At 32.7% G+C, this 24,498-nt stretch overlaps 2 protein-coding genes across 4 annotated transcripts; one reads left to right on the forward strand and one right to left on the reverse strand.

The window, feature by feature from the left end:
- LOC109820234 lies at positions 87–12,288 on the reverse strand. Of its 3 annotated transcripts, none has more exons than XM_020386358.1 (5): positions 12,003–12,288; positions 5,594–5,700; positions 2,655–2,757; positions 932–1,133; positions 87–402 (listed from the first exon to the last, which is right to left on the reverse strand). In XM_020386358.1, the coding sequence occupies exons 2-5, from the start codon at positions 5,696–5,698 to the stop codon at positions 339–341; spliced, it is 474 nt and encodes a 157-aa protein (XP_020241947.1). In that variant the 5' UTR covers positions 5,699–5,700; positions 12,003–12,288; the 3' UTR covers positions 87–338. The 3 variants fall into 3 exon arrangements, with proteins under 3 accessions (XP_020241947.1, XP_020241952.1, XP_020241959.1); XM_020386363.1 differs by having other exon boundaries at positions 5,594–5,707; XM_020386370.1 differs by lacking the exon at positions 12,003–12,288 and adding an exon at positions 7,470–7,890.
- On the forward strand, positions 14,397–15,920 carry LOC109820254 (high mobility group B protein 7). The gene is made up of 7 exons (XM_020386381.1): positions 14,397–14,587; positions 14,682–14,764; positions 14,865–14,910; positions 15,008–15,115; positions 15,216–15,318; positions 15,393–15,482; positions 15,596–15,920. Exons 1-7 carry the CDS (start codon positions 14,484–14,486, stop codon positions 15,707–15,709), a joined length of 648 nt encoding a protein of 215 aa, XP_020241970.1. The 5' UTR covers positions 14,397–14,483; the 3' UTR covers positions 15,710–15,920.

A 24,498-nucleotide genomic window follows, 5' to 3' on the forward strand; every position in this document is an offset into this window, starting at 1 on the left:
TGTCTGGAGCCTATAAGCATTCAAATTCTACTCCCTTTTTCACCCTTTTAGTGTGTGCATGTGTGTTTGTAAGTGTGTAGCAGGTAGATATGTAAGTCATTCATAGGAGGAAAGTAACTATGGTGTTTAGAGACAACCTGATTCCTCGTAATACACTATACAACAACAAAACATTTATCCCAAAATTTTGAGTCAGCTCAATAAATCCTAATTTTCCCATCCGATTCTTTTGAAGGTTCTGTACTCGACGAACTTTGGCCATAGAGAGATGCTGTGTAGGTTGCATATTTGGTGAATACATTCTCGAACATTTTAGGAGAAGATAATGGTACAGCAATTCATTTATCTGCTGCATTTGTTAGTTTCTGCCTCTTGTGACGTTTCATTGTCTCTTCACATTGCCTGCAGTTATATGATATGGTAATGAGTCAACCGTATGAGGCAATCAAAATAAGCCCATCACAGCAGACTCATTTAAACAATTTCACTAAAATAAGCACATAGATGCATAAAAAAGTGACTGTAAGCATGAAAAGCATCTCCAATTTGAAGAATTTAGCCGGATGTGCAACGACTGGTTGCTTAAATCATGTATTTAGAATCTCGAGATAACAACTGGCTTTGATAATCTGAAATGTCTAGAATGTAGAGCCGATGGAATGCCAATGCCAATGTGCGCAGAACATAATTTGTACTTTTCCTACCCAGGCACTTACACCATTGAAATCTTATATAGGATCCTGTATAGAAAACCATAGACAGAGATGGTGATGAAGAAAACTGTCCAAGCACGAATTTTCTTGTATGCGTCACCATTGGGCATCAGCTATCAGTGCAATCACTATTATAGCAGATCCTATATCGGACTTTCTTTTCCCTACTATTAAACTCAAAGCAGATAATAAACTTTGCATCATGATATTGTACTTACCCTTCCCACATCCTCTTTCGTAGTGGAGTGACAATACTGAAAGCATTTGTTTCTACAGCGACGGATGAAGTAAAGTCAGATTTCTCCTTGACATTCAGGGAACACAAACCACATTGATTTAACAATCTCAATATCTCTGCTGAATCAGGCACTTCAGAGGTGTTCCTTACACGTTCCTTGAAAAACTCTAACAATATAAAACCTGAAGAAATGAAGCGACAAATTAATATTTCATAAAGTATGCAAACTTAAGGATCGAGCAAATAATTACAATATTCATGAATAAACAAGGGTAGGGAAAATGGATATTGCTCGAAAGAATGTGTGTGATGCTTGATAAGTGAATGAACTGACATTAATTTTCATATATGTATGAAATCCTCAGGAACAATCATCTTTATATGCTAGTAAGAATGTCAGTGTATGCTGTTGGGAAATTACTCAGATTTCCCTATTATCAGATTTGAGAGAAAGCGAAATAAATGCGCAAAAAGGGGGGACACGCAAGATTTACGTGGTTCAGCACAAACTTGCCTACGTCCACGGGCTGCTGCAGATCTTTCACTAAAGGGGAGAAATTTTACAAGTGTTTTTCACACCCAAACTCACAACCCAATCTCACTCTGAAAATTGCTCACAATTTTCTCTCACAAGGACTTTTCTCTAAGCCTTTCTTTTCTCTCTCTTACTCTTCTATAAGTGGAGTTGTTTCTGGAATGATTTTTTTTCTAAAGATTTGTGGGCCTATTTATAGTGTTTAAGAAAACACTACGCACTAATAAAAAATATTATTTCCTGTGATGGGACCGGGTCCGCCCACTTTTTCTTTTTCAAAGGTTACGGCCACAAATTTTCTACCCTGTCATTCACCGAATTCGGTGACAAGATGAAAGCATTCGGTGATGGGAATTTGGTGGGGCCAGCTCCATCTTTGTCAAAGATGGTGGCTGCATGACATATGCCACAAATACAAGTTGCAAACTGTCTTACATAGACAAACACAAATGCTCATATGTGCATGAAATCCGCAGGAATAATCATCTTTATATACTAGTCAAAATCACATAGTGCATGTTACAAATACAAGTTGCAAGCTATCTCATATAGACGAACGCTGCTAAGAGGGAGAGGAAAGGATAGATCCTCTGCTCAATGCACAATCCTTTTGCCTCCAATCACAAAGACTAATATGTTAAATCCAGCGCTAAGCCAGCCAAATAGGTTCATCAACATTTCATAAACTCAAGTTTGTCAAGTTTGTAGTTATAAGTTTTACCATGATCTCGGAACCTTCAGCCATTATTAAGGAAATTGTTTTACTAAATTTTGCTAAGGTGTTCCGTGTTTTAATGTGTGGCTTTCAGACCCCAAATTTGACTAACAGAAAAATAAGAACAGTTTTATCAAATTAACTGGAAAAAGGGAATATCATTTTTTTACAGAAATTAACTCTAATTGGAGTAATTCTCAGAAAAGGCCAGTAGGGATTTACAAGTAGCAGACGGAAGGTATGAATAGCCTAACAAAACAGCACAAATATCTAATACTAATACCTACCAGACACTGGCAGTCACAATTGATGAGCTCCAGACCACAGGAATAAAAATTTACAATAAATCGCTGAAGTACAGAATGAATTATTTTAACCTTTCAAAGATAATTTTCACCTAAACAATTAAATATTGTAAATATAGCAACGGCCAGTGAAGGCCGGTTACCATACCAAGTGCACGAAGCAACCGCAAATCAAATTTATCACCGAGATCCTTATATCCTGCATTCTTTGCGCGTTTAATGGCCAGATCCTTTAAACTGATTAGGAAATCCTGCAATGAACTATATTAGAACCACTCTTGAACCAAAATTTTCCAAATTTTGCATGTCTGTGTGAGGGATTACAGGACCATACGCAAGGAAATGGAGATGCATACCACTTCAGCTGGAAAGATTAATTAACTAAAATGAAAGAGTTAGAAACTATGAAGCATATACAAAAAAAAAGGACTGATGTTTGAAACTAACAATAATAATCTACATCTATACTACTTAGAAAACCAATTCAGGGATAACCAGGAATGTGTGAGCAGTGGACATTCATTTGGTTCATGCTTCTTTTCCAAGGACAATTTTGTCATTTGCTGATACTTCTCCCCAATGCACAAATTCTAGAATGATTTCTGTAGATATTTCATTGTGCCCTCATGGATAAAAACAAGCTTGATATGATTTTCATCGCACCTTCATGGTTAAGTGCAAACTTGATATGATGAGTCTTACAAATTTCAACACTTAAATTTTAAATTTGATATCAAACTTTCAAATTTTGATATTTTTAATTATACGGTAAACTCGTTTAAGTTTATCTAAAATTACGCCTTTGTTACTTCAATTTTAGATCCATAAATCAAGTAAACCTTTTTGACAGTCCAATCTAAAAACACCAAGATTCAAAGATGTAAAGTCAAAATACGGCTAATTTGATGTTCTAACATTAAAAAAACAGAAATTAATCATTTTAAAAATAAGTATTTTTCTCACATCACAGTTAAAAACTAACTAAAAATTAGAAAATAAATAAATACTTTTGTTTTATTTATATTCAAAATTTATTTCAATATATATATATATATATGTTATCTACTGAACTTCACCATAAACCATGGATTATTAGTGGATAACATAACAAAAATATCCATAAATTAAAAATGATATTACTACAAAATTGTTCATGAAATTTGATTTATTTTGAGATTAACCCTTAAAATGTATAAAATTTTGAATCTTACAATACAGATCGAATGGAAATACTCATAGGCTAACTCCCTTTTATGATTTTTTTTAGCATGTGCATGATGCACGTCCGATAGGCTAGTTATTACTATATAATAAACCAACAAGAGGCAAGGCAAATTTGGATGAATGAAGGACATGTGCTCCTTCCAAACATAATTGAAACAGTAGAACATTAATTTTACTAGGAATGAACTTTCTCTTTCCTTTTCTTTCTTTATTTCTTCTAGAACATTCCCTTTGATTCATTGTCATGAAAATAAAATAGGAGCCAAGATAATTGAATATCTTTTATATTTTGGGCTAATAAAAGATACAACGAGAGAGTGTGATGGATTTTACTAAAAAAACAGATCTATAAACAAAATTACAAGGTTCTATGCATATACCTATACCATAATTTATTTACAATAATATATAAAGAAAAATAGTGAGAATGAGAAAATTACTAGAGTATTTCAAGTTCCAGTACTTTAGATTCAAGAGCTTGTCTCCATCTTTCTACTTTAGAAATTATACATCTTCTAGTTTCGTCAACTAACACTATATTATTTGCAAATAACATATATTCTATTTTTGTGTTTCAATGAAGATATAAGACATTTTGTATGACAACCATAAATTACAGATGAGAATTATGTTATGAATAGCAGAACAGGCAGATGCACCACTTTCACTCTCAAATATTTGAGTGTTCCACCTACAGTTTCCCCTGCTTTTTTTTCTCTTATGCCCCTATCCACCGTTCTTTTCTATAAAATATTCATATCCACACAGTTAACTTAACATATACATCCAGATGTAGACTATTGCTCTCAAAACATAACTTACTAGCTTACCATGTATGACCATGCAAATAATATTCTTTCAGGTATAATTCCACATACATAGTTAATACCATCTAACTACATTTCCATCATATTACTTTTGCATGTATGCCTAATGGTTGCACAATCCTGCAAGATAAAAAAGGTAGCTTCCATAACCACCTACTGGTCTTTAATGGTGTACAGCAAGCCCCACTCAGCGATAGTTTCCCCCGGCACAAAATTGGCACCATTTAAAATTTTGAAGTGAATGATGTCAGCTGAGAACAGCCATAGAACTTTGTCAATTTTTTTCATGGAAGCATTGTGCTCCATAGTTAACCCACAACCTAATGTCTAAGGAAGGCAAAACTTCCTTCAACAATTGATGCAGTTTGAAAGGTTTGGTTTGAGAGAAACATAAAATCAACTTATGTTAGCTTGAAGCAAGAAGGTAACTGATTGGAAGCACGGCCACACTGCAGAAACCTCAACATTGTAAAATAACAAATGTATTATATAGCTGCCTAAAGATGTCACCGATTTTGATTTACGTATGGACTTTTACTTAACAACATGATAATCTACAAAAGACAAACGCATACGTACGTATCTGATATGTTCAGACATAGTTGTATAATATGTGATGCATGTTGCAATCTGCAAGTGTAGCCCAAAATTGTGAAATCCAAACCCCACTTCAGCAAATTGTGTAGGTTTTAATTTTAAGAAATCATTTTCCAATTACCAAAAACAAAGTTCTTCTTAAAGGAATTGTTCTATATTTCTCTGGTTTTTTGCATTACAAATTATTTCATTTGCTATTATATATGTGATAGGTTCCATAGCTTTCTCATTCTAAAATAGCTTTCTGAATTATTGATTACCAGAAGAATTATATTGTTAGCAACTTAGCATTTTGAGAATAAATTGAAGGTTTGCTTCTACTCAAGCACCTAATGACCCCAACTAGCATGGGATAAAATGGCAAATCCATATAATCGTTTTATATATTTCCAAAGGGTCAGTAACAATTTCACAGGAGAGAAGACCATTCGATCCTTACCAGCTCAGGCTCCGAAAGGGTAGACAGCCACTCAATGTCTTCTAACCATGCACTCCCATTGCTTTTATCATTATCGCCCGGCACATTGCTCTCAGGAATCGCCATCTCTGATAGCTATTTACGATTCAGTAAAAATAACCATAGTAATAATAAAAGCACCACAACAAGCAAAATCGTGCTTGTATCCTACAAAATTACTGATTATAATAAATACTTCTCAATGAATTCGACCAAGTGAGCGTCAAAGGTTAATGAATAGTATACCTGTAGTTTTTTGTGGGATTATTGAACAATTTTAAGTAGAGTGGATTATACCGTGACTTGGACAATTTTAATATACTTGTGTCACTAAATTGCATAATTACAATTAACGAATACAATGTTCTGTTAGGAATCTTGACCCCAAGATTAGTTTGTTTTGATGATAACAAATATTATATGTTGTGTGTATTATGTGCTAACATTTGTTTTGCAGTATCAGAGCTATATCAATAATTATATTCAAAGAGATACTCAAGACATAGATGAGTTCAAGGCAAAATGAAGCAAAGAAGAAGATATACTTTATTGTCAAAATGTAATTTTATATTTTCTTTGCTTAGAAATTTGTACAAGCCTTGATCACTCACACACATGCACACACATAGTGTTAGAACACACTAACACATGCTTAGTGTGTTGGTTAACAATAGAAATCCCCTATGTTAGCCATTAGAGTTTATAGATATTAAGTGAGTCTTAAAACATTTTATTTACACCCCTTAGAAATTAGAATCTGGAAAAACTCAAAAGACCAAAGTTGTAGGTCTCTTCAAGAGCTTTCCAACAAATCTTAAATCACCTCATTCCGATATCGGATGAGAAAGTTATAGTCAAAATACTAAACAGAAAAATTCCAGAAGCTGAGTTTACAGTGTAGTCGACTACTATGCCTTGTAGTCGACTACTGAGTAATTTTCTGACTTCACAGAGTCTGTTTAGACTCAGTGTAGTCGACTACTATGACTTGTAGTCGACTACAGATGCAGTTTTTCCAGATTTCAGGTTTAAAATAAGTGACTGTTTATAGCCGTTTTGTGGACGTTAATTGGGTTTAAAATTATGTCATTTCAGAGGCTATAAATAGGTTTAAACATCAGAAAACAACAACCAAGTTTTACACTTGCAAGATCAAACATTTTGTGCATATTCACTCTCTAATTTTCCAGATTTTCATGCTAAGTGTTTAGAAAAAGAGAGTTTCTGTTATTGCCTTGGTTTCAATCATTCTTAGAGATTGTATAGACAATATTCAGAGAGTTAAAAGAATCCTAAGCCACTGCAGCACTTCACTACACATTCAAGGCTTATAGGATCAATTGTGTTCTTGCTTCAAAAATGATTTCTCTCGGGTTTGAGAGGGTTGATCTCTTGGTTTAGAGATTGGGTGGCAATTGGCATGGTCTTGTCAATTGGTGTTGCAATTTACATGGTCTTGCAAATTGGCCAGGTTTGCTTTTGATTTTGTAAGGTTTCAAAATCATAGTGAAAATCTCAAGCGGGATTTGCTTGGGGACTGGATGTACACCGGGGAGATGGAACCAGTATACATGCTTGTGTTTGTGATGTTTATTTTCTGAGATTGCCATTCTTTCTTTGCAATTTATAATCTACTTTGCATATATTCTAAAAGAACACTATTCACCCTCTTTCTAGTGTTCTAGTGTATCTATTTCAGATCCTACATGTTCTCTAACTAATATTTTCCCAAAATTATTACTCAAACCCATTTGACATTCAAAAGTGAAATCAAAACAAAACAAAGCAAAAGACTTCTCAAAATCAAAGCTTTTTACATCAGTCATCATCAATTTATAAGAGTCACACGAAAATTTACCTTTGATTCCTCTATTATCATAAGAAAGAGGACGAAATTCTCCCAATTTGCTGTAGTTTTAACGGCAAAGATGTCGACTTTGCCCTAAATTTGATCGGCCGGGGGAGAGTATGCAGCGACTGCGGCAACGCCCCTCAACGCTCGTAGGCTGCAGTGGCCGGCGGCGGGTGATTTATAGGGTCGGGAGTTGAGAGGAGATGAAGAAATCTAGGGTCTTTGAGGGGTGTTCGAAGTTCAATTTGAAATTACGAGTATATAGTAGGGTTAGAATCGGAATTTTACAGTCGTAATCTTAATAACATTTCTAAATTAGCAACGGATTACATCAATTAATCTACTAATGCTATACTAACCACGGAGATAAATACAGAGTCCTTCCTTTTTTAGCTTTTGCCGAAATTTATGAGTCGTTAAGCACCTTAGCCTTTTGCTCATTTATATAGGAAAATCCAGTCTGGGATTTATCATCTAGTTATTATCGCTGCTCATAAATATCAAGCAGCATCTAATCAATTTTGTAAATATAACTTCTAATTTCAAATCAATAGCATCTCAAACTAAAATTCTGGAAAAATAAAGTTTAATTCTATCCTATAATTGTATCGACACTTCTATCCTATAATTGTATCAACACAAACAATGTCTATTTGAACAACAGCTACACACACTAGGTTTTATGCATGTACAATGCACGTGGTTAAATATTATAATTAAATATTTTTGATTTATTTCCTTACTAAAATTTATTCCTCACTTCCATTTTGATCGTTTTTGCTCACTTATGTCTTTAAATTCTAGCATTGTGATTATTTATTTTCTTTGATGTTTGTTTGAATGGGTTACACCAAATTTAAATTTTTATGTTGATAATTAAATTCACAGGAAACAACATGTAATCTAAAGCCAATTTAAATTTTCTCATGATTTGGACCAGCATGAAACCAAGTTTGAAAGTATAATGTTGTAAAAGTATAAAACACTTAAAACAGTAGCGTTATAAAATAAAGATGAACAATTAAAGCTAAAAAGCCAAGATGATTAATTAAAAGTGGGCTAGAATGAAACTACATATTAATGCTAACTCTAGTGTATTTTATATGATAAAAGAATCCACATAACCATATAAAAATATTTAAAAGAGTTCATGAAAATCCTTTCTCAAGATTCTTGGTATTACTTATAAAATTAAGTTATTTTATAAAATATTCAGAAAATAAATCTTTTATTCTTTCTGTTTTATTTTTTATTGAATTAAGATCAATTCTTCTCCACCTTTATCTTTTTTTTGAACAATTCTAGAGTTGTGTCTCCATCGTCTATATTGATTGTGATATCAGGCTGGAGCTGGATTTCTTGTGCTATTATTTTTCCTTGAGCTAGTTCATGTTTTGTCTTCTCATTTTACTTCACAAAGAAGTTGAATGTAATTTTGATGTTCAATAGAATTTAGAAATACAGACTTTGATTATTTTTGTGTTTCAATGAGACTAAATGTTAATTTCAAATATATGAAATTTTTGTGTTTCTAATATATTTTTTAAATAAGGTTAAGAATTATCTCTTTTTTTTTTTGCAATGAATTCTTCTAGTGTGCATCCAATAAGAGCTTCTGTTGCGTTAAGTAATGTTACATTTACTCTATCTGTATCATTTTTCACAAGGATCTAAACAACATAACCATATTTTTATTATTAAATTACCTACATTATAATGTTAATATTTAATCTTGATATGTTCATTTCATAAAGAAGGGATATTACTCAACATTAGTACTACCTCGTTAGTGATTCTGTGATAATTGTCATTTGGACATTCTTATGAACATCTCTATCCAACCTTCTTGATGTAGCCTTTGCAAGCTAAATACACGGCTCAACCTTATTGTAAAGTAGTTATCTGTACATTATAGATCCAATAGCATGTATGTATATTGGTAGAGCATCTTTAAGTTTAATTGTATAAAATTTAGAGTATTGTCTTATAAGATCATACCTCTTTAATATTGCGATGATTGCATTTATCAATAGTTTAAATTTGTATTGTATTTGTAAAGAGCCTTGGTGGATATACTTCTATTTTAGCAGCTTGTTCTGAATAAGCCATGTGTATTAGCTTTAAAAGTGTAATATTTTTTTTTATTATGTTATATGGATGTTTGTTTGGTTTACTTACCATTATTTTATTTCTTCAATAAGTTGTATCTTTGTGTTGATATATATTGTTAACACAATTTATGATAACATGCATTTTTCCCCTACTGACCTTAAATAAAAAGTTTAGTAGTAAAGTATGTTACCTTCATATTTAAAGATCTTAAAATCTGATAGTGCTATTATGTGTTTATCTGTGATCGTGTCTTTAAAAACTGATCTTTTATTAGTAGTCATATTCCCAAATAAATTTACTTGCAGAGCAGAGTCATACCACCATATAGGCAAAAGAAAAAATATTAATTTTAAAAAAAATTACTTACACAATTGTAACTAATTATCATGTGTATATTTTTTATCCATTATAGTAATTTCCCTCATCTTATCTGGCTTCTTATATCTCGCAACATAGTTTATCAATGACTTCACTTTAGTTTCCATTGTAATATTATTTATATGTAATTTTATATTAAGATTATGATTCCTTTAGTATTTCAAAATCCACCAAACAAATTAAAAAGACAAAATCCTTCCCGAAATTATGAAAAAAGAAAAGTAAAAAACATAAACGGCTCCGATCTGAGGTCACAACGTGGTTCGAGTAGTTCATAGTACTACATAATTAGTTTCAAAGTTTAATTATAGTATTATTATTTAAATAGAACTCTATTTACAATTGTTATCATCTCACATGTAACATGACAAACCAATATATATAAGGCAAGAAATTACAACAATTTTCACAACACTTTCATCTCCTTCTACAACTATGTGCGTTTGTTATTTTCTTCTTATTAGATTAGATTAAATTATTTTAAAGCAATTAATATTTCTTTTCATATCAACAAATAACAATAATTTTCACATCACTTTCATCTATTTTGTTCTTATTATATTAGATTAAATTATTTTAAAGTAATTAATTATATTGCATGTTTAATCTTTTTACAGATCAAGAAATTACAATAAATTTTCTTACCACTTTCATCTCCTTCAACAGATATGTGTCTTTGTTATTTTTCTAATTAGATTAAATATTTGACAAAATTTAATTATACTAGTATTATTTAAATAGATGCTCTTTATATAAAAGTAAAAAAAATCTCACATGTATCTTAGATCTCAATGTCAATTGTAATACTTATATATATATATATATATATATATATATATACAAAACCAAAAGAGAATAGCAATGCTATAGCTATATATATCCACAGGACCACAGATATCTTGAAAATGAATGAAGAAAATCACACAAACAAAAATCATATTAACTACCCACATACACCCACTGTTTTCAAAATCACCATTCTCCATCTCCATCTATAATATATTCATATCTAAACCTAACTTAAGCTGCTAGATTCTCTCCCTCACCAATTGCATCATTGATCAACCCTTCTTTTTCTTTTATACTTAAATTGTATAGCATTCATTGCTATGAAGACTCACCTGAGTTCTCTGTCTGCCTTGAACACACAATAAAAAAATAATGTGCTAGACCTTATAGTTAGTTAATAATAAGATATCGTCATTATAAATAAATTAAGCAAAGATCAATAGCTCTTAAGAATATACCACGTTCCACTAACTTCTACTGTAAAACTTGTTATTTATTTCTGGCCCTAAGAGATTTTTAAAAGTAATATTGTGGGTTGCTTGCATTAAAAAGTTAAGTTAGAAAGCTCATACAATATGTTTTGTAGTTTAAGATTGTCAATACATTTTGTCTCTGATGCATACCAATTATGAGTGATAACATAATTTGATTGATTCAAGTATATTTTAATATATTTCTTGACTCTTGTTTTGTCTTTTGCTCTATAGTATGTACAAACCTAGCAATTCTTATTCAATTCCTTCTTCTTCTTCTTCTTTTATCTCTTGACATTGTCTTTTGTTCTCCATTATGTACAAACTTACCATTTTATGGATTAGGGTTATGATTTTTGAGGGGGAGCAGAAGACAAATTGGTTGATTTTGGTGTTGGACTTTATTATTTGAAGGAGTTAATTTCATAAACCCTCCCTAAACTTTAGGGGTGCTACCCATAACCCCCCGAACTTTGTTTGTGTCACTTAACTAGGGGTGGAATCGAATCGAATTTGAACAAATAGTGCAAGGTTCAAATTCGAATTCGGTTTATATGGTGCTATTCGTGTTCGTGTTCGGATTCAACTCGAATAGTAATCCGAATTCGAATCCGCTTCGTTTATTTATATTGATGTTCGGAAAACAATCGCGAATATTCGATTAGCATTATTCTGCAACTTTGATTTCGAATTATTCGTCAGATATTCAATATGTAAGAGAAAGGGGGGAAAAGGTAAATCCAGCGATCTTCGTTAAGTATTATTGTAGGGCATAGGTAATTTTTACCAGTGGGCGTCGTCGCGGGGAGGGAGGAGGGCGTCGGAGAGGGAGGAGCGCAGGTCGTGGAGAGGGAAGAGGGCGTCGCGGGAGGGAGGACAGCGTCGACGGGGAAGGAGGAGGGCGTCGAAGAGAGAGGAGCGCAGGTCCTCGGAGAGGGAAGAGAGAGTTGTCGCGGGGAAGGAGGAGGGCGTCGTCGCGGGGAGGGAGGAGGGCGTTGGCGGGGGGAGGAAACCCTAGCTGATGAGAGAGAGGAAAAGGTACTTGTTTGGAGGAAACTCGGTGATGGGGAAGAAACTCTGTTAATATTTGTAAGAACTTATAATAATCAGCCAAATCGAATATTAACATATAAAAAGCTATCCAAAAGTTAATAAACAGTCAAATAGAATATAACTTTAGTTAAATTCTATTTGTTTATAAGCTGAATACAAAAAAATATTTATTTAATATTAAATAAACTGTCGGATCAAATATGACCAAACGTCTAGACGAATACTAACCGAATTGTTTATTAAATATTTGATTCACATACATTTATATATATGTGGTCGTACTTTTTAAAAAATATTTGCTTTTGAGATTGTTTATTATAAAACATGAGGTTAAAATGTCCAAAAGTGATGTGCAATTCTATTTTCAATAAAATAATAAACGTGGTTTCTTTATTGCTAGAAATACACTTCATAATGATATTATTATTCATGTTTGACTCCATATTATAGTTTGGGATTAGTAGAGTTTGGAATATGACACGTAATATCAACTTAACTTATTTTCTTTTACAATTCTACTTGAAGATATTATTATGTCAATTGATATATTTTTCTTAGGGAATTAATTAAGATATCCCGATTAACTATATTGATCCTAGTTTAGCAAAAAAATCCATCACATTGATTTGTTAATAATGTTTAAATAAAAACTATAGAAAATATAATAATCAAAATGTATATGACTTATTTATAATAAATAAATAAATAAATAATAAATTATTTTTATATTTAGCCACGTGCATTGCACATGCATAAAAACTAACACACGCGCGCGCGCACATAACCACAACTCTGGATATCAAAGTGAAAATTGTATAAATTTTATCATTATAGAAGGTAAGTTCAAAACTCTAAACCATTAAAAGTCAAAAAAAAATGTGAAACTTTATAGTGTTAAAGTGTCAAAACACTTTGAGATATTGAAGCTAAAAAGTTATAAACTCTAGAGCATCAAAGTGCAAATAACCCTTCTCCAAAGATGACTTTTAAGAGAAAAGTCATAACTGAGAGTTATTGTCATCGAGGGGACAAATTGCAAGACCCTATCGGATTTGAGGGGCTTACTAGCAATTATTGAGATTTGAGAGGCCAACATGGAACTATCGAAGATTTGAGGGACTATTACTAAATAATCCATTTTTCTTTCATGTTACTAGAAATCTAACACGCGCAAATGAATGTAAACATTTATATTTATTGTTCTTTAAAGTTTATAAACAATGTGAAAATAATTTTCATTTTATTTGGAAAGTGAGTACACTCAATAGCGGACTGGAAAGAGAGAAAATGTAGTTTTTAAGGGATTACAATTATTTTAATTTGATATCCTCGTTTACATAATTATTTTTTTATTTACCTACTATCCACTTTATATGACAGTAAAGATAGTAGTTTAATAAAGTAGAAAATCTCAATTTTCAAATTTAAATAAATTTAATGTTATCAAAAAGTTCATCAAATCACCGTTTAACCTAAAGTCAATGGATTTTTGATTGTGTGGGCTCCATTATTATATTATGATGACATGAGATAACTTTGAATGCTCAAGAAGAAAAAAAGGGCAAAAAAAAAAAAGAGTAGAAAGAAAAAATATTCCACCAAAATTACCTATTTACTCTCTCAACTATAACGAAAATAAAGAAATGTAATTTATTCTGTCACATTTTTGTTTCTAATATACTATTCACTTTGTTTTTTTTTTAATATAGTACTAATAGGCTTGCCTTAGATTTGTCGCCAAGTCCAGAATTATTGTTCACTCTCTGCCTCTTTTCTCTTTAAAAAACTGCTCCTGGGCCACATTATGGGCCTTAGCATGGGCCTGCATCTCGACTTCATCGGTTTTCTGCTTGCTCGCTTCATTACTCGATGAACGGTCCAGATCATCACTCAAAAAAACCCGCGCTCCCGCGCTTTTATTTCACCAATCATCCAGCAGAGCGAATCTGAGCCGTCCAATTCCCCAAAACCAACGGCCACAAACGAACAAAACCATCTCCCGCGGATCGCCAGCAAAATTTGAATCAAACTAGTTCCCAAAAAAATCGTAAAAACCAAAACCAAAACAAAACCGCGCGAAACCTCAAAGCTTTTTCGCTCCCCCCTTCGCTTCTTTTAAAGTCCCCAAAGCAAACCCAGATCCCTCAATCCCCCCAAAAAGCTTCAATTTCCCCCCATTTCCTCAACCTCAATCTCCCCCTCTCTTAATCAAGCAATGGCTGGATCTTCATCTAAATCGAACCCACCGAGGCCAAGAAAGAGGGTCGAAGCCGAGACCATGCTGAAACGAGCAAAGGACGGCAGCGCTTTCACTCGCTGGTACCATTTTCATGTTGTTTATGGTGATTAAATCGAACCCATTTGTTTCAATTTACGTCAAAGATTTATTGTGGGTTTTGTTTGATTTATTCAGCGAAGCTTGCAACAAGGATGTGCCTGTAGTTCTCATCGACATGCACAGTTGCAGTCTCGATTCTAAGATTCGAATGAATCTGGGTATTATTTCTTTTTTTTCGTATCAAAATCACATTTTTTTTAATTTCTATTTAGGGTAATTCTGATTTATTTTTGTTGTTGTTTTGATTTTTGTAAACAGAGGCTCAGGTTACTGAGAAGGAAGTCCAGATCAAAAAACCCGAGAGGTAAATTAAAAATGGGTTTTAAATTCTAAAGAAAACCTAATGGGCTTTTAATTTTTGAGCAAAATAAAAATGGGGTTTTGTTGTGAACCGAAAACAGAAAGAGGGCCGCTTCGTCGTCGAGCAAAGAGAGGAAAAGCAAGAAGGAGAAGAAATCAGATGATCCGAACAAGCCCAAGCGCCCTCCTACTGCTTTCTTTGTTTTCATGTACTCATTCTGATTCTTCAAAAATAAAAAAAATTACATAAAATGTTTTCTTTGTCTTCCTCTCAAAGTGAATTGTTTTCCCAAATATTTTAATTTTCAGGGATGAATTTAGAAAAATATACAAGGAAGCTCATCCTGATGCTAAGGGGGTAACTGCTACCGCTAAAGAGGGTGGTGAGAAGTGGAAGTCATTAACTGATGAAGTAAGCTAATTGCGATTTGAATTTTGTTTTGGTGTTAGTTGCAATTTACTAATTGTTCGCTGGTTTAATGACAGGAGAGGAAAGTGTATACAGATAGAGCTGCAGAGCTCAAGGCAGAGTATGAGAAGGCAATGGAGAAGTACAACGCTGGAGGGGATGAGGAAGTACGTGAATTCAGTTGATTTTGTTTGATACGTTTTTATGTATTTCGATTATATGTGAAGCTGGTACTTATTGGGTTTGAAATTGTAATTTTTAAAAAAAAAATTGTTTGCAGGAAAAGGAAAGTTCTGATAAGGAGGAAGATGCAGAGGAGAAGGAGAAGGAAAGCTCAGACAAAAAAGAGCTTGAGGACGAAGATGTGGAACTTGAGGATAAAGATGAGGAGTGATGGGGATTTTGGGACTCTTTTTGAGGTTGCTTCATTGGATGCTCTTGTAAATTTTTGGAGGTTTTAGTGTGATGGGTAGTTTATTACAATATCAGATTTTAAGGCATTTTTCTTGCAAATGGTTTAATTTGGTTTCAATTTGCATCATCTCCCTTTTCTTGCTAAAAGTTTGTTTGATATATTTTGATGGAACTTCTTGCTAAAAGATTTAGATGAATGCACACTTGGCTCTTATGGAAAGGTTTCTCATATAAATATCTGAATCAAATTGGGTTTCTCATAATGTAATTCAAAACTTTTATATTTCACTTCGCTTCTATATCTTATTACGCATTTAGATTGCTAATGCCTTGTGATGTTGAAATGAAGTAAATACTTCAAGATGACCTTATCAAAGACGTCATGCGCCACTTTAGCTAGTGCCTGACACAATTAGGATGATCATTTGGGGGAAATGAAAAGTATAAACCAACCATTATTGTTGTTAATGCTGCAATAATTTGAAGCTCCATCTACTCAATGCTCTTCCATGCTCCTATTCTTCACACTTTGGCCTTTGGTGCTGCCTCCACTCTGCACTCTTCTTTCATAATTCCTACCAAATCTTCTACTGATGTTGTCTGTCTGCGTTCTGTTCACTTAGACACCAACCCTCTTCAAAATGAAAGTTTATTTACTGCATTGGTCACTTCAATCAACATCTTTTTGGGGGTTTCTATGCAAGTATGGTTTTCATTAGATTATAAAATTAGAATGATCGATCATTATAATAGCTTTGAAATTTTGGTTTAGGAAAAAAGAATTTTAAGATATTATCGTAGCAACCATGTTCAAATTCCAGTGAGCACTATAGCTAACATCTTGTTGAGTATTTCTATGTGAGTACAACTTTCATTAGAACAGCTTCAAAATGGACGGGGCTGCAAAATTGGATTTTGTAGCCCCGAAGCGCTCCAATGGGGCTGCATTTTGTAGCCGGAGGAAATGAGGCTGCATTATGTAGCATTCGCCCTCAATTTGCAATTTGGTGCAAATGAACTGTGCATTTTTCTTAAATGCCAAGTTTGTCCTTTTTTTAATTTATAAACAATTACTTATTACTTTCATATCATTTTTAATCAGTAACTATTAATTTAAATAACATAAGTTTATTTCTATTAATTATTTTTAAATAAAAATTTTATAGTTGGAAATGTTTTGTTTATACCTTCAAAATGAGACTAATATTGAATAATATTAATTGAAATATAAAAATTTAAGAACCAAGTTATTAAAAATGAAAAGTCATTATTTTATTATTAAAAAATGTTTTCATTTCCATGTCTTTCCCACAAATGTTCAATCAATGCATTTTGAAGTGCAAAATGAGCTTCTTTGTTTTTCAACCTTTTATGTTGAGCAAGGAACTGTTGGAATCGTTCAGTTTTTGTTATCTTCATATTTTCAGCATTCGGAATTTGATTGTGAAGTTGAAATGACAACATCTTCTTGCTCGTCGCGTTCATCTTTGATAATCATATTGTGCATTATAATACAAGCAGTTATGATATCATGCAGAGTTTGTTTATCCCAAAAACGGGCTGGCCCCTTGATAGAAAATCGTGATTAGAGAACACCGAATGCCCGCTCCACATCTTTTTGACATGCTTCTTGTATCATTGCAAAATATTGTTTCCTTTTTATCATCGGAATTGGAAATGATTTGAACAAGTGTTGGTCATTTCAGATATATGCCATCGGCTAAATAATAACCGACATCATAATATTTTCCTTGAATTGTGTAATGAATAAGAGGAGTAATACCTTGTGATAGATTGTCGAACAAATTAGACGATTGCAATAAATTAATATCGTTATTGGATCGTGGTAAGCCAAAGTACGTGTGCCATATCCATAGATCATATGATGCTACTGTCTCAAGAATAATGGTTGGACCTCCATGACGGCCCGAGTAGTGTCCTGCCCATGCTGTTGGACAATTTTTCCATTGCCAATGCATACAGTCTAGACTTCCCAACATTCTTGAAAAACCTCTTTCTTCGCCCTTTTGTAATAACCTTGCAACATCGTCGACATTGGGGGTCCTCAGATATTCATCTCCATATACTTCTACAATTGCTCAGCAAAATCTCTTTAAACATACAATTACAGTTGTCTCACCGATCCTAACATATTCATCAGTACTATCTGCTGATGTTCCATATGCTAACATGCGAAATGTCGTTGTAACTTTTTGTAAAGTTGATAGCCCAAGTTTGTCGACACCATCCATCTTCTGTACGAAGAAGTTGTCATGCTCACGTACCGCCTCGACTATACGAAGGAATAAACTCCTGTGCATCCGGAACCTTCTACGGAATAGGTTTACACCATATGCAGGATTATCAGAAAAATAGTCATGGTAGAGTCGAGAATTACCTTCTTCCCTCCCGCGATTGATCACCAAATGACCAGGAACTGAGCCAATACACTTTGGCCACTCTGCCTCTTGAGAGAGATAAGTCATTATTTCATTATTAGAGGCATATACGCGAGCTAAGAGTTCATCTTCCTTCTCCCATTGTGTCATATCTTCCTCCTAATATTTAATGTGTTGAGAAAATATTTCGTCGTCAGGATGTGACGGTCCGGCTCCATAGTTCATTGTTGAAGAAGTTATTTATAGAAATAAAAATATAAGTTGTGAGTTATTTAGAGATGGATGTAATGTCATTATATAATATTCCTCCCTGCATAGGATTCTTATCAGCATTGGATTCTCTCCAGCATTGGATTATCTCTGTGTTGGATTCTCCCCCATATTGGATTCCTTCCGTGTTGGAGACTCCTCACATTGGATTCATTGTGTTGGAGACTCACCACATTGGATTCCATTCGTGTTGAAGACTCCCCACATTGGATTCTCTTAAAAATGGAGACTCCCCACATTGAATTCTCCTGGTGTTGGAGACTCTTCACATCTGATCCATATATAATACTTGCACAATTTTCATATCTTCACCACAACTCTTCTTATTCTATATTCATAACTCTTTGCATTCCTCCATCATAATAGTATCATCATCAACAACTTTATCTCCTTAGATTATGGCATCCAGTCGCGAAAAATCTTTTTTATAAGAAGAAGACCAAATTTTATGCGCCACGTGGCTCGAAATTTCTCAAGACCCAGTCATGGGTTCTAATCAAAAGAAGGACAAGTTGTGGGAACGAATTTCTGCTTTATTTCATGAAAGGATTTCCAATATTTGTAATGCTTAAAGGACTCCGAAATCTCTCTCATGCTGAATGCAATTAATTATGAAGGCCATCAGTAAAATTCGAGGATGCATTTGACAAGTCGAGTGCCTAAATCCAAGCGATGCTTATAGCTTGACATTGTAAGTATTTGAATAACATAAATCTTGATTATCATCTATTATCATGTTATTAATAAATGTTTCTTCCACTCTTGTGGTAGATTAAATGTGCTAGGATAATATTTGTAGAAGATCCATAAGAGAGAAAGGGTTTCTATTTGATCATGTTTGGTCAATTTTAAAAGATGCAGAGAAATGGGCAAATATAAGTGTTAGATGGCCTGCAACTTCTAAAACTGCAATTTCCCGCTCATCTCAGGGATCAGATTCAAGTTATCTTGTCATTGACTTAAATGACGATAATGAGGGATATACTAATAATGATGACGATATGATAACAAGTCGGCATACAGGAAGGAAGAAAGAGAAGATGAGGAGGCGATATGCAATTGAAAAGAACATCGACCTTGAAACTCTCAATAAAAGTAATCAAGAAATTGTTGATATTTTTAAAAAAGTCATGGACAACGAGAAAATGATAGAATGACAATGCACCCGATTATGATGTTAAAGGCCCAAAACGATAAGAAAAAAATTAGATCTTCAAAGGGAACGACGGAAAGTAAAATTATGTTAATTAATCTTGATACTATTACTGATCCTTCGGAATGCGAGTATTTTCGAATTAAAAAATAAGAGATTTTAAATATAAACACAACTGGAGGTTCTTCATCTGATATTCCTAATCCTGAATATAGTTATGCATGAAGTCAATACAGAATACCTGACTGCAGAAGCGGTAGATATGGAGGAAATGATCTGCCAGATTTTTAATTTTTTTCATGTACTTTGTTTTTCTATGTAATGCCGCTGAATGTAATATATAAAATTTCATCCTTTGGAGTAGTTATGAAGATTGTTCCAAATATTATGCTAAATATTATGCTGTATTTTCCGGTTTTTAAATTTTAAAGGCTCTTATTTATGTCTTATTATCAATTTATTAAAGATAATTAATTTTATTTATATAGTGATTATATTATATATTATAATTTTAGTATTAATTTATAATATATTTTATATTTTAAATTAATTCATATAAATTTTTAACATTTTATATTTGCAAAATCATTTAAAGTATTATATAAATAATCATTTAAAAATATAAATGGAGCTTCATATAGAGGGGAGTGGTTGGAGTTCCTCCCCTCTAAAAAAGAATATTCAGGAGAATATTCTTTGGGGAGGCTGCAAAATGCAGCCTCCCCATTGGAGCTGCTCTTAGAGTATAAGATTAGAATGGTCAATCATTATCATAACTTTAAAATTTTGGTGCATGCAAGAAACACTTTAAGATATCGACCTGCTCAAATTCCATTGGGCACACATTTTATAGGGCTTTAGAAAACATGTAGCACTATGTAAAGTAGTTCAAGTCTCAATGTGCTAGCTTAGTTAAAGGACATGTAACATTGCTAGAAGTTATAACTTCCAACCTTTAGCACAACTGTAGAGTTTTGTTGCGAAAACTTCATTTTCGACCGAGTTAAAAACCATCAGCTTATTAAGTAGGTAACATACTTATTTTTGGTCAAGTGGGTTTCCAACTTCCGTTTAAGATTTATCTAGGTCCTGAAAAACTGAGATCTATTCAACACATCTTTGCACAATCATGCACAAAATGGTGGTGAGTTGTCCTTTGGACCTTGTAGTCTAAACAGTACTAGCTACTCAGTTATTGTTAGATACATCTTGACGACTATGGAGATCGACATGGCTTTTCATAATAAACTTAGCACACCATTAGTTGTGATCAATCATACATTAGTTGTGTTCTCCGCACTTTATAAAAGAAAACAAGAAGAGCAGCCACTATTAGTCAAGTGTCTCTGCAAGCAAATTGCGATCTTTCCTTTTCAACTAACTCATCCACTCATTGGGCAAAAAGTTGAAATAATTAGGGAACATATATAGTTTCTCTAAGTATATTAAACAAAAGAAGCAATGCCTTTCTAAACTTAACGCACTCACAAAGCTCCTATATATATAAGATGGAAAATTAAAAGAATCATCACATCTGAGGTAGGGTCCTCCAGCAATTTAGCACTGTAGCTAAATATTTCATGTATATGTGGTAGCATCCTATGGAATTCATAATTGCGATTCTTTTTCTACAAAAAAAATCATTTTGATTTTGGATTCTCTTCAGTGTAGATAGGCGGTGAAGAATCGCCTAGATAAGCAAAATCATTTGTTCGTGTTACATATAGGATCTTTTTTATCATTTAGTGAATGATTCTGATGTGTTTTCGGAAAATTTGAAAATAACTTTAATAAAATATGACAGTACCATATCTATATCTAAACAAATGAAATGATCATAAATATGAAGGAAGAAGGATCCAAATTCAGGTTACCTGCTACAACAAAAATAATAGGTTAATTAATTAAGACATCATGTTCAATTTTGTGTATGCTACTAGCTAGTCTAAATTTTGTTTGGGAAAGCAAATGTCACTAAATACTGCAGGCAACAAACATCCATGTATATTCCATTACATGTTTAGTCTTCAAACCTACCACTTACTTTATGTCTAAGCTTTAAACCCACTACTTATTTAATGTTGTAAGATAAAAAGTGCACGCACGAGTCTTCTACAAAAAGAGTCATATGTCTGTTAGTTTTTAGATTAAAGGTGGGATCCATTGTTTTAGTGAAAAATTCGCCTTCAATTTCTTTCTATAGCTGCAAATTCTGAATTAATCTCTCTCTCTTTATCACTGCCTTTATATACTTGCTAGGTATGGAAAAAGGTTATTAGTGTAATTCCCTTGTAAATTGTAGCATACATCAAGTTTTTAAAGCTCCGTCCAATCCTATCAGCACTTTAGAATTCAGAAAAGCTCTCCCCCTCTCTCTCTCCTCCTTGTGTTCAGCCCACAACAAACTAGTCTCTTCAATAAAAGTATACAGGAAAAAAAAATGAAGGGTGAAGAACAAAAGCATTTACACACGTAACAAATAGTCAGTATGTAAAGAGAGATGTGCTTCTTCAACTTTCATCACAATATATGATGTTTGATCTCAATACCTATTAAGAAATGGCACTACAACAAAAATTGTAAATTGTGCTAAGTTTTTTATGATCTTCACAATTTTTTGTCGCACAAACAGAACGCAACACATACCAAAAGTGGGGCTAGAGTATGTATGGAGTGCGTCTTTCTACACATGTGAGAATGTATCACAAAACTCACGACACATATATATGCCAAGAGTGATGACATATATATTTGTCACAGAACTCGTGATATGTCAAGAGTAGTGATACATAGTTATGTTTAGATCATAAAAATATAGAGAGTATAATCATTCAATACTATAACTTCCGAGAAGTTCATCCATCTTAATTAGGATTACTCTCACCAAAGCACACTTAGCTATGAAGATTTTTAGCTTATACATTATCATAATTATTTAATCATCACCATAATTAAAATCTAAGATTTATTATTTAAACATTAATAGATCCTCTCACAATCCATGTTAGATTATTAGCCTTTTTTGATTATATTTAGTTGTATATCTAATGACACAAATATGTGTCGTGATTTGTCACACTTTTTATCTGTGTCACTATTATTTAATCATTTGCTAATAAAATGACATTTTCATATGTCTCATAAAATAAATGTAGGCACATACAATTTTTATTATAGTATGGCCAGAATCTTATATACTAATAACATATAGATATAAATATAAAGATAATCTCAAAATTTTTATAACAAGATTTCTAACTTGTGAAGGACATCATGTATCTCTCCTTTAGTTATATATAAAGAGAAATTAGGAGAACACCTAAATGCATAAAAAATTGATACGTGTCATATCATAAAGCCATAAGAAGCTGACGTGTATTATTTTATAAGTACATGTGTCCCTCTGTCCTATTAAGGTATGACAAGTGGACACTTAATCTTATATTCATCTAAGAATCCTCATTAAATTAAAACTAACAATATTTAATAAATTCTACTAATCGAATATTTTGTAATCCTTATCAGATTATAAATATGCATGTTTTTAAAAAAAAATTGTAGTCTATGTATAAATATAGAAGTATATTCCCTTAGAAATCCTCACTAAATTAAACTTATCCATAATTAGAAAATTCTAATAATTGAATATTATGTAATCCTTATTAGATTATTACTATCCATATTAAAAAAAATTCATAATCATATATTTATATATATAAATTAAGAAAAAAACTTATGTGGAGAGTCTCTCTACATAAATTCATGGATCAATTTTAGGAAAACCCCCTTAACTACTTTAATTTGAGAAAAACCCACTCAAATTTGAGCATATATTGTACATAACCCTTCTTAGCTATGAAAATTTAAGATAATCCTTAAACTTTTCTCACTTAATCACCCTCCAATATGAGGTGTGTTTGAGAAAAACCCCCTCAACTATTTTAATTTGAGAAACCCCCTCAACTTTGAGCATATTATAGATAACCCCCTCAAGTTTGAAAATTCAAGAAGTCCCCATGAACTCTTCTCATTTTACGGCCTGAAAGCTAATATCATTATGTCTAGTATGTCATACTGATAAGTAGGTGAATGAAAGAAGAAGAAAATATACCTCAATCATAAAGAATTACTCTGATTTTTTTAGGATAAGAGAAAGTGAGTCGAAAGAGGGAAAAAAAACATTGTAAACTAATCAAAGAACTTTTTTACTGGTTGGGGTTTGTTTGTAACTGAATGAGTTGATTTTCAATAGGATATTTAGTTATTTTAGATTTTAAAATGACGTCATAGGGGTTTGGTGAGAAAAGTGTGAAAGATTAGTTTTTTTTTGTGAAACGCCCCCTAATCGGGGGAGTCTCTAATTTTCGAAGTAGAAAGGGTTATCTATAATATGCTCAAACTTGAGTGGTATTCTCTCAAATTACAAGTGCGTGGAGGGGTGGGGGCGTGGTCTGAGACATTCACCATGTATGACTCATCCGCGCGAGCACAGGCAAAATACGTGTACAAATATAATGATACATCCCTGTCATAATTACATTAAGAGTATAAGAGAGTTTATCCAAAAGAAGATGGATAAAAAATAAAAAATAAAAAATAAAATAGTTTTTATGTGTCCTTTATGCTCTTAGCATGTTGTTTTCGACACGTCCAAAATATTACAGATTAGACTATCAAAATGAAAAAAAAAATTCAGATCAATTTAAATGTGTGTCATATCATCAATACTGTAATATTAAGATATGATCAATCTATGTTTACGTGGGTATTAATAATGAGAGAGTTTAGGTATACCTATCCTATTTTTAACTTGAAAGGTAAATTATAACCTTTTATATATAAACCCATAAACAATTATATTTGAAATATTGATTGAATCGTCCACTCTCACTCTCACAAAGCATGTACCAATATCACACACAATAAATTCATTACCTATATATCCTC

Source organism: Asparagus officinalis, chromosome 1 (genome assembly GCF_001876935.1).
Source record: "Asparagus officinalis chromosome 1, Aspof.V1, whole genome shotgun sequence".
Lineage (NCBI taxonomy): Eukaryota > Viridiplantae > Streptophyta > Magnoliopsida > Asparagales > Asparagaceae > Asparagus > Asparagus officinalis.